A 14,697-nucleotide genomic window follows, 5' to 3' on the forward strand; every position below is an offset into this window, starting at 1 on the left:
ACATGTATAGTAACAATAATCTTACTGCGAGTGTTGCCCAAGTGAGGAACTCCCCCAACAGAACCTTCTAAAAGGGTGAATGGTGGGGCACCTGGGTGGATCAGTGGGTTAAGCATCTGCCTTCGGCTCAGATCATGATCTCAGGATCTTGGGATCAAGCCCCGCATCGGGCTCTCTGCTTGGCGGGGAGCCTTCTTCCGCCCCTCTCTCTGCCCGTCTCTCTGTCCACTTGTGATCTCTCTCTCTCTCTCTCTGTCAAATAAATAAATAAATAATCTTTAAAAAAATTAAAAGGGTGAATGATAACACCACCCTCCTCAGTGCCAGGCTGGAGCCAGAGGTGCCATCTGGAGGGGACACTTCTGTGGGACCCCCTGGATGACTGTTCAAAACCAGCTGCCCAGGACATTAAGCAAACAATTTTGTGGAAGAAGTGCAAATAGCCAGACACGAAGTACTTGTCTCGGAGCTTGACAACACAGGGGGAAACCCCCAAACTGAAGAAGAAATGAGTGGTCTCCCTGGTGACATTTGTACCTGACGGCGGTCCTAGGTTTTTCTGGGATGTCTCTTGTGTGTATTGTCTTACACGATGCTCTCACTCCTGTGCTCAGATGCATGATCTGCTATGGTTTGGGGACTGAGAAGCCTGAGCCAGGGAAAAGTGGGAGATGGATGGGTATGGGAGAGAGAGGCTCCTTTCCTCCTCACCCCTCCAGCAAAGACTTTCTTATTCCCTTCTCATGCATCCTTGGCACAGCGTCACCTCCTCTGTGAGGCCATTTCCAACTGCCCTACAGGTTCCCAGTGATCCCCCTGCTCCAGAGGTTGGAGCCCCTTCTGCGTGGGGCACTTGCCATTCACCCAATGAGGATCCATCTGGAGGGAGCTAACATCTCATGGAGCATCTACTGGACTGCTCCTCTGCCTTGGTGCCCATCAGAATCACCGGGAGGGTTTGTAAAAATCCGATGCCCCGCCCCCAGAGTTTCCTGTGTAAAGAACCCTCCCTTTAAGCGGCAGGATGAAGATTTACTCCCAGGTCTCCCTGCCTCTAGTAATCTTTCTCTCCCTGCCTTGCTCCTTTGCATAGTTGGTTATTCTCCTGCATGTATCTAGTTCCTCAACAGAGCAGTCAAGTTCTTTTTTGTATACTTTGTATCTCTGGCTTTGCCTAACTTATATCGTAGGGCTTAATTTACACGAGACTGAAGGATTTGGGAAACTAACCCAGGGAAGCTCCCAGGGCAACAGGATCTGACCTGCTCCCGCCACCCCACAACATCTCCTTCTCCCAGCACTAGGGAAGGAGAACACCCGGTCAAGGAGGTAGTTATTTTTCCTGCCTGCGCCGGTGAGAGAGACGCCTAGGGCCACAGTTTGGTATGTCTCCCACATGAGACACGGAAATAAACAGGCACATCTTCGAAATTCAGTCATGGAGGCAGCAGTGAGGGGACAGCAGCAGAAATGTGAGAAGTGGAGAGAAGAGGAAGGCGGGGTGGTGTTGACCGGGGAGCTGAAGAGAGAGACGGGCCAGAGGAGGGGCGTTGCGGGAACCAGGGGCTGTTACAGGGTTAAAGGAGAGGGCGGGGAAGAGAGACAGAAGAAGCTGGGGGTCGGTAACTTTCCTGGAGAGAATGAGAAAAGTGAGGGGGTGGCGCTCCTGGCGGCCCCGCGAACCAGAAGAGAAGCCGTGATCATTCCGTACTCTCCAGTCTCCACCTCCGTATCCTTCCCGACTCCTCCACGCCTGTCTCTCCCTCTTTGGAAACTCCGGGAGCGACGCTCACCGTCCTCCAGCCCCAACGCCCGGCAGCGCCGCAGCTGCTGGATACCTGGGGTTGGAAAGGAGGGGAGCCAGGATCAAGGGTTCTGGGGAGCCGGTATAGAAAGGGGCTCCTTCAAGGGTTAGATGGGTGTTGTCTATTTCTGCAGGGCAAGAGGGCTCCGGCGGTGAGTTCAGGCCAGCAGGTCTGCAGGACTTGCCTGGGCGGGAAGGTGCCCCTGAGTCGGTAGGTATTGAAGGTACTAGGGATCAGAGGGAAAAAACGAGAAATCCCAGGCATGGTGTGGTGTGCCCTTGGGTCTGTGGATCACACCGAAAGCCTAACTCCTCTGCCAGCGGGGCAGAGAACTGAGCAAGCCGCAGGAATTTGGGGCGGATCGGGGTGGGGGCGCGAAGGGCAACGGAAACAGGAAGTGAGGGGCAGAGAGGCTGAAGGTGGGGGCAGAGGAAGAATCAGTTACTCCGGGAGAGGCGAGTCCGAATCCCGCACTACACCTGACGCGGCGCGCCGCGGAGCACCCCTGTACCCACAAACGCGGGTTGGGGCCCAGTCCGCCCGCGCCAACTCGAGGCCGGGAGCCAGCAACTGCTTCACTTGAGGCCCCCACCCCTCTGCTCTTGGCCGCAGCCCGGGCAGGAACAGAACTACACCTCCGCTGCGGCCCTCCCTCCACTCAGCCCGCGGCTCGGCGGGCACCGGCTTGCGCACTCCAGGGAACTGTAGTCCCTGGCCCTGGCCGCCTTCTTTGGGAGGCGGCCGGGATGTCCAGCAGGGAGGTCCTCGCAGCCCTCTCCACGACCCCTCCCTCTTGTCTTTCCAGCTATAGACACCAGCTTCTTGCAGTGATGAGGGATTATTCTGCTTCTGAACATCACGGTCCCATTGGTGGCTACAAACGTGCCTTACTCTACATTCCCTTTGGTATTGAAACCCTGGATTCCAGGCTGGGCGAGCCAGCTTTTAGGGGGCAGGTGTGAAATCTGACCTGAGACGCCGCTCAGCTCTTCACCCTGTCTCTTCCAGCTTCACAGACTGTGCCCCACTATTTTCATACATATCTGTTGACTTGGGGTTCAGAAAATTGGGATTTACACACCATGAATAACCGTTGGCATTTCCTCCCCATTTCCAAAGGCTGATTTCCACATGATTTCCAGGCTTGTCTCCCCAGTCTTTTTGTTTTGGTTTGGTTTTCCCCTTTTAGTACACCCCTGATAAACAGAGACACAGAACTGCAGGTTTCAAAGAGGAGAAGAAGCAAATTTGTTGTTGTTGGTAGGAGGGCATGAAGGGGAAGGTTCCTCACCTTCCCCAACATCTTGTGTAGATGGGAGGCTGCGGGGGGGGGGCAATAGAAAAGGCAGTAGATGGGGGTGCATGCCCCGCTCTGTACAATATAGAAGAATCTGATATAGATACTTTGTATAAAAGCCACTTGTCCTCATTTGTGTCCTCTTGCTGGCTGGCCGGGTTGGGGGGGGGGCACTGGGGGACAAAGAAGCTGGGGGTGGTGGGCCAGGACACAGGGACACCCCATGGTCCCCATCCTCTGGCTGTCCCCTTGTGGGGTCACTTTGGATCCTTGGTGGGGGCATAGCAGAGCTCCAGTGGCCGGGACACCTTCCAGAACTTCTCATTCACCAGTTCCAGGGTCAGGGAGCCATTCAGTGTCTACAGAGAGGGTGGAAGAGAGAGAGGCAGGGTAAGAAAAAAGAAAGTTGGAGAAGGTGGTAAAGGATACGAATAAGGCAGGAAGTGACCTAGGGAGGAAGAAAGAAAAAAGACTAATAAAAGAGCTGGGGCAAGGCAAAGTAGGGGCATAGGGAGTGATGGGGGAGGAGACAGAGATGGGAGATGCCGGGGGAGAGCAGGGTGGGCCAGTTAGAAGGTCGGGATCCATGGTTCTGTGTGGCCCCAGACCACCCTCCCCAGCACTCCCTCTTACAGCACTGCCCTCAGAGGCTCTCACCGTGAAGGCTCCGCCCCCAGGGGCGATGTAGATGGTGTACTGCTTTTCGCTGACACCTTCCAGACTGGGCAAGGCAGGCTCCTCAGGGCCGTCACCACCTCCGGCACCCCCACCCTCTCCGCCACCCCCATCAGGTCCCCCGGCATCAGAGGCGCCCCCTCCAGGCCCTCCTGGCTCCCCAGCCTCTTGCTGCTGCCTCCGCTCTAGGGCAATGCGCAGGGCCAAGTACTTGGAAAGATGGTCCACTGTGGCATTCCCAGTTGTCTTCACATACCTGAAGTGGGAAAGAGGGTAGGTTTAGGGCACAGAAAACCTTAAATGGACAAGGGAAGTAGGGAACTTTCCAAAAGGGCCTCTGGGTTAGGGTTTCTTGCTGGGTTTGGGTGAAGCCCTCTTCTGATGGAAGTCTATGTGATCTCTGGTTTCTCAGAGGTCAGGGGGAAAGACAGGGCTCTCACCTAGTCTGGCAGTATTCTCCCTTCTCCACGAGCAGGGGGTGGGGCCGGAACACGAGCTCAATTTCTCCACCTGGCTCCGGGGGACTGGGGGCCCCAGGAGGGCTTGGGGGGCCTAGGGTGCCCCCTCCCAAGGTCCCTCCCCTGTCACCAGAGTCTTCAGAACCAGCACCCCCACCAGCCCCACCAGTGCCACCTCCCCCTGTCCCTACACTGCTCCCCCCTGCGCCCCCACCACGGGGTCGCTTGGGAGCAGGGCCTGGGGCAGAGTCAGGGGCGGAGTCTGAGCTCACATCCTCTCCATCCCCCTCTCCCTCCCCAGGCTCTCCTTCCCCCCCACTCATCGTGGTGGTCTGATCTGACCCGGGAATCGGCCGCCTCACACGCTGGGCCCTGTAGAAGCAAGTGGTTGAAGTTAGAAAGCAACAAGGATAAGGGGTTTAGACTTTAAACTTATGAGAGAACAAGAGATCAGGGAAATATTACTGATGACACCTAATATTTACGAAATACTAACTATATGCTTAAGCACACTGCTAAGTATTTTGCACTGATCACCCCACACAGTACAAATCCTAGAAGCAGGGAATTATATTCTCTTTATAGTTGAGGAAATGGAGACTTAGAGAGGTTAAATAACTTGTCTGCGATCACAGTCCCTTGACTCTCCTCATGGACTCCCAAGAACCAGAAGCACAGGTTTGTAGAAATGTGGACTTTCAGGCCCAACTCCAGACCGACTGAATTAGAATTTGCATTTTTAACAAGACCCTTGGGTAATCTGGATTCCTACCGAAGACTGAGCAATGCTGGCCTAGAAGGTCATTTAATTCCCAGCGGTGTGAATCCAGAGTCTATGCTCGAAATCACTCCACTGCTCTAACTTCTAGAAAGTTAGAGGGTGAGCTGTTTTATTCTTAAGGATAGCAGTGCCAGCTACTAAGAAGCTGCAGTTTATGTCCCTGACTTCCAAGCTTCGACAATCATGCTGGGGTTAGCTATTAGGATGGTAAGGCTTAGAAGCTGGCAGGCAGCAAAGACAGCACCAGGAGTCTGACCCACGCATCTGTCCCACCAGCCCTGCTACTGCTTCTCTCCTGGCCCGAACCTGTGCATGGCCTGCATGCGCAGCCCCTCCTCGATGCTGGAGCTCAGTGCCTGCTGGTTGTGCAGGCGGCTGAGGCGGATGAGCACCCGGTCTTGGTGGGCCTCATATTCCTCCCGGCTGGGGTAGATCTTAGAGATCAGGGCATCAAAGTTGGGGTCCGGCCGCAGAGACCGCTTGGATACCAGCTTCTTGCGGCAGGTAGGGCACTCCTTGTTCCTGGCGTGGGAGAGAGGAGGCTCTGAACAGTCAGCCGCCAGGGCATTGAGGCCCCAACTCTGTACCCTTCATCCCATCTCAAACACATCCCTCCTGTTACCCGCTCCGAAGGGCCGTGACGATACAGTCTGAGCAGAATCGGTGGAGGCACTCCTTGGTGGTCATTGTATTCTTCAGCATGTCCAGGCAGATGGGGCACATGAGTTCTGAATGCAGTGACCGAGGGGAAACCGCAATCTCTGTGCCATCCATGATGGCTTCCTGGAGGCATCAGTGAGTGGAAACGATGGTGGGTTGGGGGGAAAGGGGTTTTAGAAGTAAGTGGTCCATGGAATGGGAATTTTGAGAAATACAGTGAAATAGCAGAATCTGGGTACCCCATGTTGGCCACTTGAGGAAGATGGTAATTCTGAGAGAGAGGAGCTTTGACTTGGAGAGAATGGAAAACAGAAAGGATTAGTGTCCATGAACTAAAAGTAGGAGCTTTGCAACAGAAGGATAGGAGGTTTGGCAAGAGGTGTGGGGGTGGGGGTGGCACAGATTTGGAATTTGGGGAGGGCTTTTTCCACAGAATTTCTTAAAGTGGGTCCAGGTTCAACCTATATCAGAATCCCCTAGGGTACGTGCTTAAAACGCAGATTCTGGGGCCTCATCTCATTACTGTATCAGAACGTTGGGCGGTGGGGGACAGCCGAGAGGCTCCATTTTTAATAAACTTGGGGGGTGAGTCTTACAGGCACTGACTTATGACATGGAGCTGAGGAACAGTGAAGGTAATTTCTGTCTGTTCACTATCTTTCAGATGAAGGAAGTCATACTTGCTTTATGTCTGTGGCACTAGCTAATGTGAGCATTAAATGAGGTAAACGTGAAGTGCTTGGAAAAGATTAAGATGATTCAAAGGTAGGACCAAGGGAGTCTGTGACATGGGGCAGGGAAACGGAAAAGAGGCTGTGGGATGGGGTCTGTGGATTCAAAGGTTTGGGAAAGGGAGTAAGCTGTGAAGGGAGAGTCCCTGTCACCTGCGGGGTCCGGTGGAGCTCATACAGACTCAGTTCCCACGTTTTGCTGGCATTCTGGGCATTCGCCGGCGTCGTCATGGTGACCGGGCACAGACCCCCCACTAGGGCTCCGCCGCGGTGGAGGAGGAGGAGAGGTAGGCTGGGAGAGGGGGAAGGGGGAAGGGGAGTTAGGCGGGCCGCCCTCGCGCAGACCCCGCCCCTCCGGTGGCTCCCCCCACCCCCCTCCGCCCCGCGCCGCGCTGCCCCTCACCCGGCTCCAGCCGTCCGCGCCCCAGTTGCCGCAGCGCCTCTCCCAGGGCCCGGGCTCCCAGCCCCAAATCCCTCGGTCCGCAGCCGCGGCTCAGACAGCAGCTCCCGCCGCCGCCGCCGCCATGGCCCGGGCGCTGGGGCCCTACGTCACTTCCGCCTGTCCCTCCACTACACCCCCCCACCCCCGTCAGCAGAGACGTCACCGCCACTCGGGGCTCGGGTGGGACGCGACGTGGGCGCCCGGGCACCCCGCCCTCGGGACGCGCCCGCTTCGCGTATAGAGCCGGCGTCCCCGGAGTCCCGAGTTACGTGGGGACCCCGGTCTCAGTAGCCCGGCCGGCACCGTCGTGCTGCCAACCTTAGCCACCGTTCCCTTCCCGAGGTCCCCACCCGAGTCCTCCGCTCCGGAGGGCGGGGCCTGGGATCTCTTGAACCCCGGGAGGGGACAGAAGGTTGGAAAAGGGGCCACCTCCCCCACTCCGCGTCCCCTAGCGGCTCTGGGGAACAGCTGCCCCCCTCCCCACAACTTCTCTGTAACCCCAGCCCGGCATTCCGGGGAGGGTAGGGGGGAAGGCTGCAAAGGATCCTCGGCCGCTTCAGTCCTCCAGTCCTGTGAATGCAACTAAATCCGGATGAACCCGGGATTCCCCTTACCACCCTGGGGACTTGCTCCACCCTCCGCTTTGGCTCTCCCTAGACCCTCCGACCCGCTCTCCCCTCGAGGTTTGGGGGCGGCGGCTCGGGACGTCCAGACTCAACTCTCGGCCAGAGCCAGAGACTCGAGAATTGCGTTTGGACAATCAAGAGCCGCGGCCCGGGGCGGGGGAGGGAGGCGCACGGGAGGAACGGGGGAATGGAGACACCACGCGGAAGCAGGGACACAGACACAAGATGGGGCCCCTATAGGGGAGGGGGTGTGCGTGTGTGGGTGGGTGGGGGCACAAGGGGCAGAATGTCTGGAGTGGGAAGCGGGCAAGAGCCTCCTCCAGGACTTTCCAGTAAAGGAAGGGGACGGGGAGGAAAGAGAAGAGGAAGGGGCAGAGCGATCCCCATTGAGGGCAGGGGATGAGATACCGGGCAGGAGGGGGGGGGTGCGGGTGGTGGAAAGAGACCGTGGTGGGCGTCCTGTCTCCTTCAGCCTGAGCTGGGGTTCCCGGACTTGGGCTGCAGCTGCCAGGGGGTTAGCCTGTTTCTGGGACAAGGCAACAGTGGGTCCCCTCGCCCCCTCCCCCAGTTCCCCCCTACTTCCCTGTCCTCTCCTTCAGTCCGTGGCCAGTCCTTATGTGGGCTCCAGAGTCGATTAGCGCAGACCCCCTCCCCTTCCTCCTCCTCCTCCCAGCCCCCTCCCTTCTGCTCTCCTCCAGCCCCTTTCATCGGCTGGTCCATTCCCCTAATCCTGGCCCCCTCCCCTAATCCCCCCCACCCGACCCCAGGCCGGCTGCAGCTATTGTAAGGTGGAGAGAAAGGGGAGGGGGGGGACTCAGAGAAGGGAGAGGGGTGGGGGAGGGCCACCTGTTCCAAGACCCCTCCCAAGGCCAGACTGGACACCAGGATGGGGCCATGAACAAATCACCCTTGGGGACCATAAGGCCCCGGGGAATTGGGGGGAGGGGATTGGGGCTGCAGGACCAGTGGGAGGTGGTGGGGCAGAAACACCCTCCCTCTAAAAAGACTGAGTGTCAGGCATACACAGTGACACACACTCTCTCCTCTCACACCCGGCGGCGGGGGTTGCCCTGGGAGACCAGGCAGTGAAAGGGAACAATCCTTCGGGAAAGGGAAAGGAGGGGGAGGTGGGGAAGGGTCTGAGGGCTTAGACACAAGAAGAACCGGAGGTGGCAGGGAAGAGGATTTGGAATTTATTAGGGTCACAAGCACCCCTGCCTCCCATATTCAGCATTTCAGAGCCATACACTGCCACCCCTTTTGTAGCCTGGGAACTCAGAGTCCTCGTCAGCAGGAGGCCGGGTAGAGTGGTGGGGGAGTAAGCGGAGTCCAGGGTCCGTGAGGCAGTTACATGAAAAGACCTCCTGGGAGGGGCAGAAACATTTGGACAGATGCACAGGTGGAGACAAATGGGCTGGGGGGGAGCGCACTTCGGTCCCTCGCCTTTGGGAACTTCTGCTATTCCCTCAGTGGCTCCAGACTCCCTTTACTTGCTTTCTCTTATCATCTGGGTTCCACTACTCTTCCCTCTCCCTCCCCATGATGGCCTCATACCAGTGACTTCCACTGAGGCCCCTGTGATGTATCCACTGTCTTCAGATGCCAAGAATGCGACCACATCTGCCACATCTAGAGGAATGGTGGGAAGAAGGCAGAATCCTACTCACTCTCATGGACCCAAAGTCATCACCTCCCACTGGAACCCCTCCCCACCAACACACAAACTCCAACCACCAATCCTAGTGATATCCTCTCAGATACCACAAATTTTGGGATCTCTTCATTCAGGCCCTTTCCCTAGGGCCTCCTCCTCATTCAGTGCTCACCCTCAGGATCCCCCATATGTCCCATCGGGATTATTCCAATCACCTGTAAGAAAATATTCATAAGTGGGTGAAAGTTTCTTTTACGGATTTTTTTGGTAGGCCGAGTCTATGACCCTTTTTTCTTTTGTCGTCATTCCTTGTACACTGATTAAATATCTACTATTTGCCAGGCCCTGTGACCAGATTCTCTCTGAAGCCCAGAGATGTTGGGTATCTGGAACAATTCTGCCCTCTGCCCACAGCCTCCTACCTTGTCCAGCACTTTCTGTGGCACTTTCTGTGTCATGGGTGTCGTAATGAACCCTGGGAGGACAGAGTTACAGCGGATCCCATGTCTGTGGAAGGGAGAGTGGCTGCTGACTCTGGAGAGGACTGAGTACTGACCTGCCCCCCAGACCTCCCACATGCCTCAGCAAATCCCTCTATACCCCCAGGGACGTCTGACCAACCGTCCAAGCTCCCGAGCTGCAGTCTGGGTCAGCCCAATCACTCCGGCCTTGGAAGCTGCGTAGTTTGTCTGTCCCATGTTCCCCACCTATAGGTGAGTCAGAGATTTGGGATGAGTCAAGAGTCCTAAGGAGGGGCTCTCCTCTCTATGCCCAACTAGCTGGCAGACCTCATCCCAACTCAATCTGACCTTCCCTACGATGCTACTGATGTTGATGATGGACCCATGGCAACCACTGGACACCAGGGCTTGGGCTGCAGCCTGAGTGACTAGAAAGATGCCCTGGTGAGGAAAGAGTAACAAGGCAGAAAGGATCAGCTGGAGTGAGTCTTCTTCCAGCTCCCTCCCCCAGGCTGGAGGAGCTAGAAGCCACAGGTTCAGAGATCGCCACCTTGAGATTGACAGCTATGACTTTGTCCCAGTCATCCTCAGACATGCGGAGCAGAACCTCATCCCTGGTGATCCCCGCACAGGACACGACGACAGATGGCGGGCGAGAAAAGCAGGCCTATGGAAGGGGGGGGTTACACACCAAAACCCAAGTACAGCCCTGGGAATGGAGGCAACGTCGGCTCTTTAAAAGAGGGCGAGGTCCTGTCGAGTTCACCTGTACTTGTTCCAGCAGGCGCCTGACCGCCCCGGCCTCAGACACGTCAGCCTGGAAGGCGGCGTGGGTGCCGCCGGGCGCCACCTCCTCGCTCCCCTGCCCGCCCAGCAGCCACACCGTCTCGCAGGCCGCCGCCCTGTCCAGGTCGCAAGCGGCCACAGTGGCCCCCTCTCTGGCCAGGCGCACACTGACGGCCCGGCCGATTCCGCTACCCGCGCCTGAGGTGGGAAAGAACACGCGGGAGGGGGGAAAAGGGGAGGAGTGGGCAGGGGTCAGAGGTCGACAGGGCGCAAAGTTAGTAAAATTTAGGCCGGGGGCCAGAGGTCACAGCGCCTGTAGACGCCGAGGGGGCGCCCCGACAACACTCCGGCACCCCAACCCGCCTGGGAGGGCATTCCCCTCAACCTGTGACCAGGGCCAGCGCGGAGCGGAGCCTGAGCTGAGACGCCATGTCCGGCGGCGGGTGGGCGGGCACCCAGTACAGAGCCAATCCTAGAGCAGAGGGGGCGTGGCAAGAGCAAAGCCGCGCCAATCTAAGCCAGGCCGGCGTTGGGCCATCTGCGGCCACCAGCGCAGGCTGACCTCCCACCGCGGGGGCGTGGCCAGCCGCCACCACTTGGGGGCCTGGGGAGTGGGGAGACGAGGGGCCCTTATTCCAAAAAAGACAAAAGACCGCGTGTGGGGCGGAAGATCCGAGGTCTTTATTTCCGGTCACCACCCCTACCTCTGAATTCAAACAGTGATATCAAAAAAATAGAAAAAAAAAAAAATCGGGCCAGGAGATTAGCAACCCACCTCTCCCCTCAATCACTCCCAAATCAGACACACGATTGATGTTTAACTGATGTACATCCCCGGCTATTCCTGCTACCCGCTCTGTCCAGGGCTCTCGTCTTCCCTGAAGCTTCCACCAACAGGTGGGAGGGAGGAGGCAGACCTTGGAAGAAGACTGTGTGTAGTAGCTTGGTCCTCTGAAAACAGGTTGGGTAGGGTACACGGCATAGGCTGTCATCACCCTCTCCCTTTTCCAGCCTTCTTCATGGCCCCATTTAGCCCCCAAACCCAACAACATGGTCAGCACATAACTTACACTATGGTCCCTCTGACTTCTCTCACTTCTGCAGCTCCTGTAACACTGCAAAATCCTGATAGCCCTAATGCCAAAGTCACCACTTCTCTAGGATACAACTTCCTTTGCCAGATGTCCCCGGTGAGGGCCCCCAACCTCCACAGACCCCTGACCTGGAGGACTTAGAGGCTGGAGAGTTGGGACTGGGGTGGGGATGGTCTACCCCACCTCTCACTCGAGGTGGGCTATCAGCACCATCATGGCAACTCCCCCCAGCAGCCCCAGCACCTCCAGAAGTGACTGCAATGGTGACGCCTCCCTCAACAGCTCAGGCAACACGGACACTGTTGCTACGTAGATAAAGCCACCTGCAGTGAATGGCAGAATCCAGCCAGGACCTGCACCACCAGCAACTTCACTGCCCACTGCCCCTCCTTCAGTTAGAAGGGCACAGGCTGTGCCTGCCAGAGCCCCTATTGCCGTCAGTAGTTGCAGACGCATCGCCTGGTGGGCAGAAAAGACAGAAAGGTACTCAGCAGCATCTAAAGATGATCAGCGGTTAGGCATGTTTGGTGGGGTATAGGTACATATGGGCAGGGTGCATGTCTTTGAGAACTAAAGACTGAGGCAAAAAGAGGAGGATCTAGAACAGACACTTTCTGAAAAATCTTAAAGTATCAAAGAGGTCCTACCTACAGACAGACTCTGAGTGAACAGGTCAAGGTGAAAGACCCTCATAAACCACTGAGATGGTTTGTAGACCACAAATGAAGAGACAGAATTTCTTCCCCCTCATTTCTGGAGGATTTGTTGTTCCTCACAGTACAGCTTGTTTGGAACTAATGAGAGGTGATTGTGGATTCTGGGTGGGTGAGCAGGAGGTAAAGAGTTTGAGGCAATCATGTCTGATGCACAAATCACCAACCTGCTTTTTGCTGCACCCAGACTGGACCAGGATGGCAAAGTCCCCGACTTCATGGGGCACTTCGTGTAGCAGGACGGTCATTGTAGTCAGGATCCCAAGCCCCCGACCTCCTCTAAATGAAGCACCAATGGCCAGACCATCTGTGAAGTTGTGTGCCAGGTCAGCAGCCAGATTCAGGTACCCTGATACACGTAGGTCTTGTACAAGCAGAAAGGAAGACAAAATAATTAGAGACATCTATCACTCCTAATTCCAGCCCTGGTCGGCCATTATCACATCTCCCCCCAGAGATCACTTCACACCCAGCCCCTTCACGTTTCCCGGACACCTGCCATTACCCACAATGCACATTCCATGTGAAACACAATATCGCTGGCCCAAGTTTATCAATAACTCTGTCCCTCACCTGAACCTGTTTTTCCTTCTCCAGAATTCTGAGATCTCACTGGCCCATCTTTGAGCCCTGTGCTCCCTCCTCTCCTCTTCCGAGACCCAGCTGCTTCCTTTTCTTCTTCCTCTGAACTCTGTTTCTCCTTTGAAGGACACTCTGCGGGAAGGAGTTAGTAAAAGTGGAGAACAGAGATCTCCAAAAATGTCCTCAAAAGGGAAGTTCCTCCCACCTAAGAGCCATAGAATAAGGGGATTCTAAGGCAGGCAAAATGCTTTTTAAGGAAAGGGACTTACCCTGTTTTCCATGCCCATGACTTCCCTGTGTGTGACCATGAGCATGTCCATGTCCATGACTGTGTCCATGTCCTCCTTTCACATGTCTCACAAATTTCTCCACCACAAGAAAGGCAACAATTCCACTGAGGACCCACAGTCCCACAGACAGAATGGGGCCCTGGCCTGGAAATAGAGGCATTGAGACATCAACGGAGATGTGGATTCCAGACTCCTCTCCCCCAAGTGCAGGAGAAGAGGGAGGGAAAGACCCTCCCCAACATCCCAACACATCTTCATCCACTCCTTCCTCACCACTGTGAGAGTGTCCATGTCCAGGCTGCTCCAGAGGGTGGTGAGAATGAGGTTCTAGAGAAAGGGAGAGATGTCAAATGAGAGAATACCCTGGCCAAGTGGCATGCATTTGGGGGAATATTGGATAGTAAGAGATGAAAAAAGGGCAAAGAACCCTTCTGCCTAAATAATAAAATATTAAGATTTACAATAGTGGCCAAAGATCACTTACCCAGAGCATGAGGGATGAGGTGCAAAAAGGCATCTCCTAAGAGCCCACCCGAAGCAAAACTGAGCAAGATCTGGAGCAGAGAGCGATGCCGGGGGGAGTTTGATTCCACAGGGATAAGGAAGAGGACAAAAAATGGAGCTGCAGAGATCAGAACGGTGGCCCCCAGTGCCTGGTGAGGGAGAGAGTCAGGGGTCAAGTGGTGTGGGGCTTCCCAAAAATCCAGAACCGGCCCCTCTCTCCCCCATCCCCTGGGGACTCACATAGGCCCAGAGAGTGACAGTGTCCAGGTCCTGCTTGATGCCTGGAGCCCCAGACTCCCCATGGCCTCCATGGCTGTGCTCATGGTCATGTCCATGTCCTCTGTGGTAGAGGCTCTCATGTGATTGGCCATGGCTATGGCCATGGTGCAAATCCTCATGTGAATGTCCATGTTCGTGACCGTGGGTATGCCCGTGCCAGATGCTCTCGTGAGTGTGGCCATGGCCATGGGCATGACTGTGTCCATGGTGGAAATCCTCATGTGAGCGCCTGTGGCTGTGGCCATGGAAGTCCTCGTGCAGGTCCTCGTGCAGGTCGCCATGACCCCCGTGTCCGGCCACTAGCAGCCCCAAGGCCGCCCAGGTCAGCAGTCCCACGGCCACCCAGTGGGGGGCCCCCTGGCCTCTGGCCATCACGCTGACCAGAGGGACAGAGACAGTGACTCCACTTGACCCTCAACTCTACACCTATGAGGGGTCAGTTTTACTCCGTTCGTGCCCTCTGTCCACTTCTAAGGGCCGCTACCACATTCCGCTGTTCCCACCCACATTGTTCCCAAGACTCGGTCTCTTTATCTCAACCCCCCTCCCGGATATAGGGCCCCCGGGACACCGCTCTAGGCTTTGATTCTCTACTTTACGGACTCTCTGGGCCCTAGTCTCTATGATCCACTAGGGAGTGGAAAAGGTCTGGAAAGGACGGTACGGTAAAGCAGGGAATTCTCACCGGCTTCGGGACCCTCTCCTTTCCCGGTTTGCTCGGACGTGGCAGTCCTGCCTCTGGCTCCCGCGAGAACAGGAAGTTCCGTCCCACCTCGGTCCCGATACCTTTACCAATATGGCGGCACTCGGGTGGCGGCCCAGCCGCCTGCTCTGGCGCGCATGCGCGGGCGTGGAGGTT

At 56.3% G+C, this 14,697-nt stretch overlaps 3 protein-coding genes and 1 long non-coding RNA gene across 5 annotated transcripts; 1 reads left to right on the plus strand and 3 right to left on the minus strand.

Annotated features, from left to right (window-relative positions):
• The first annotated feature begins 1,415 nt into the window (after positions 1-1,415).
• Positions 1,416-3,233, plus strand: LOC308343961. Its single transcript, XR_013966938.1, has 3 exons — positions 1,416-1,472; positions 1,939-2,015; positions 2,611-3,233. It is a non-coding gene; the product is annotated as an uncharacterized lncRNA (long non-coding RNA).
• RING1 (ring finger protein 1) lies at positions 3,030-7,209 on the minus strand. Its single transcript, XM_080805208.1, has 7 exons — positions 6,811-7,209; positions 6,561-6,699; positions 5,639-5,799; positions 5,323-5,538; positions 4,218-4,607; positions 3,760-4,033; positions 3,030-3,461 (listed from the first exon to the last, which is right to left on the minus strand). The coding sequence occupies exons 2-7, from the start codon at positions 6,636-6,638 to the stop codon at positions 3,360-3,362; spliced, it is 1,221 nt and encodes a 406-aa protein (XP_080661334.1). The 5' UTR covers positions 6,639-6,699; positions 6,811-7,209; the 3' UTR covers positions 3,030-3,359.
• A 1,066-nt stretch (positions 7,210-8,275) lies between these two features.
• HSD17B8 (hydroxysteroid 17-beta dehydrogenase 8) lies at positions 8,276-11,055 on the minus strand. Of its 2 annotated transcripts, XM_080805217.1 has the most exons (9): positions 10,762-10,925; positions 10,357-10,574; positions 10,141-10,257; positions 9,939-10,031; positions 9,751-9,836; positions 9,552-9,636; positions 9,302-9,344; positions 9,030-9,104; positions 8,276-8,839 (listed from the first exon to the last, which is right to left on the minus strand). In XM_080805217.1, exons 1-9 carry the CDS (start codon positions 10,805-10,807, stop codon positions 8,823-8,825), a joined length of 780 nt encoding a protein of 259 aa, XP_080661343.1. In that variant the 5' UTR covers positions 10,808-10,925; the 3' UTR covers positions 8,276-8,822. The 2 variants fall into 2 exon arrangements, with proteins under 2 accessions (XP_080661343.1, XP_080661344.1); XM_080805218.1 differs by lacking the exon at positions 9,302-9,344 and having other exon boundaries at positions 8,647-8,839; positions 10,762-11,055.
• Positions 11,034-14,693, minus strand: SLC39A7 (solute carrier family 39 member 7). The gene is made up of 8 exons (XM_080805210.1): positions 14,524-14,693; positions 13,800-14,214; positions 13,540-13,708; positions 13,329-13,382; positions 13,035-13,199; positions 12,757-12,897; positions 12,351-12,547; positions 11,034-11,929 (listed from the first exon to the last, which is right to left on the minus strand). Exons 2-8 carry the CDS (start codon positions 14,208-14,210, stop codon positions 11,657-11,659), a joined length of 1,410 nt encoding a protein of 469 aa, XP_080661336.1. The 5' UTR covers positions 14,211-14,214; positions 14,524-14,693; the 3' UTR covers positions 11,034-11,656.
• Between the last annotated feature and the right edge of the window lie 4 nt (positions 14,694-14,697).

The sequence above is a fragment of the Martes martes genome (assembly GCF_963455335.1).
Source record: "Martes martes genome assembly, chromosome: 6".
NCBI classification, from domain to species: Eukaryota; Metazoa; Chordata; class Mammalia; order Carnivora; family Mustelidae; genus Martes; species Martes martes.

What these genes read in the sequence shown, in the direction of transcription:
- RING1 (XM_080805208.1), bottom strand. Translation starts at nt 6,638, where the DNA reads ATGACGACGCCGGCGAATGCCCAGAATGCCAGCAAAACGTGGGAACTG. An exon ending in GTCACGGCCCTTCGGAGCGG is followed by an intron (nt 5,539 to 5,638) that starts GTAACAGGAGGG and finishes CTCCCACGCCAG; the next exon opens with GAACAAGGAGTGCCCTACCT. An exon ending in CGCATGCAGGCCATGCACAG is followed by an intron (nt 4,608 to 5,322) that starts GTTCGGGCCAGG and finishes TTGCTTCTACAG; the next exon opens with GGCCCAGCGTGTGAGGCGGC.
- SLC39A7 (XM_080805210.1), bottom strand. Translation starts at nt 14,210, where the DNA reads ATGGCCAGAGGCCAGGGGGCCCCCCACTGGGTGGCCGTGGGACTGCTG. An exon ending in ACATGGACACTCTCACAGTG is followed by an intron (nt 13,200 to 13,328) that starts GTGAGGAAGGAG and finishes CTCTATTTCCAG; the next exon opens with GCCAGGGCCCCATTCTGTCT. An exon ending in TCATGGGCATGGAAAACAGG is followed by an intron (nt 12,898 to 13,034) that starts GTAAGTCCCTTT and finishes TCCTTCCCGCAG; the next exon opens with AGTGTCCTTCAAAGGAGAAA.
- HSD17B8 (XM_080805218.1), bottom strand. Translation starts at nt 10,807, where the DNA reads ATGGCGTCTCAGCTCAGGCTCCGCTCCGCGCTGGCCCTGGTCACAG. An exon ending in GCAGCTCGGGAGCTTGGACG is followed by an intron (nt 9,637 to 9,750) that starts GTTGGTCAGACG and finishes TCCCTTCCACAG; the next exon opens with ACATGGGATCCGCTGTAACT. An exon ending in CACAGAAAGTGCTGGACAAG is followed by an intron (nt 9,105 to 9,551) that starts GTAGGAGGCTGT and finishes CCATTCCTCTAG; the next exon opens with ATGTGGCAGATGTGGTCGCA.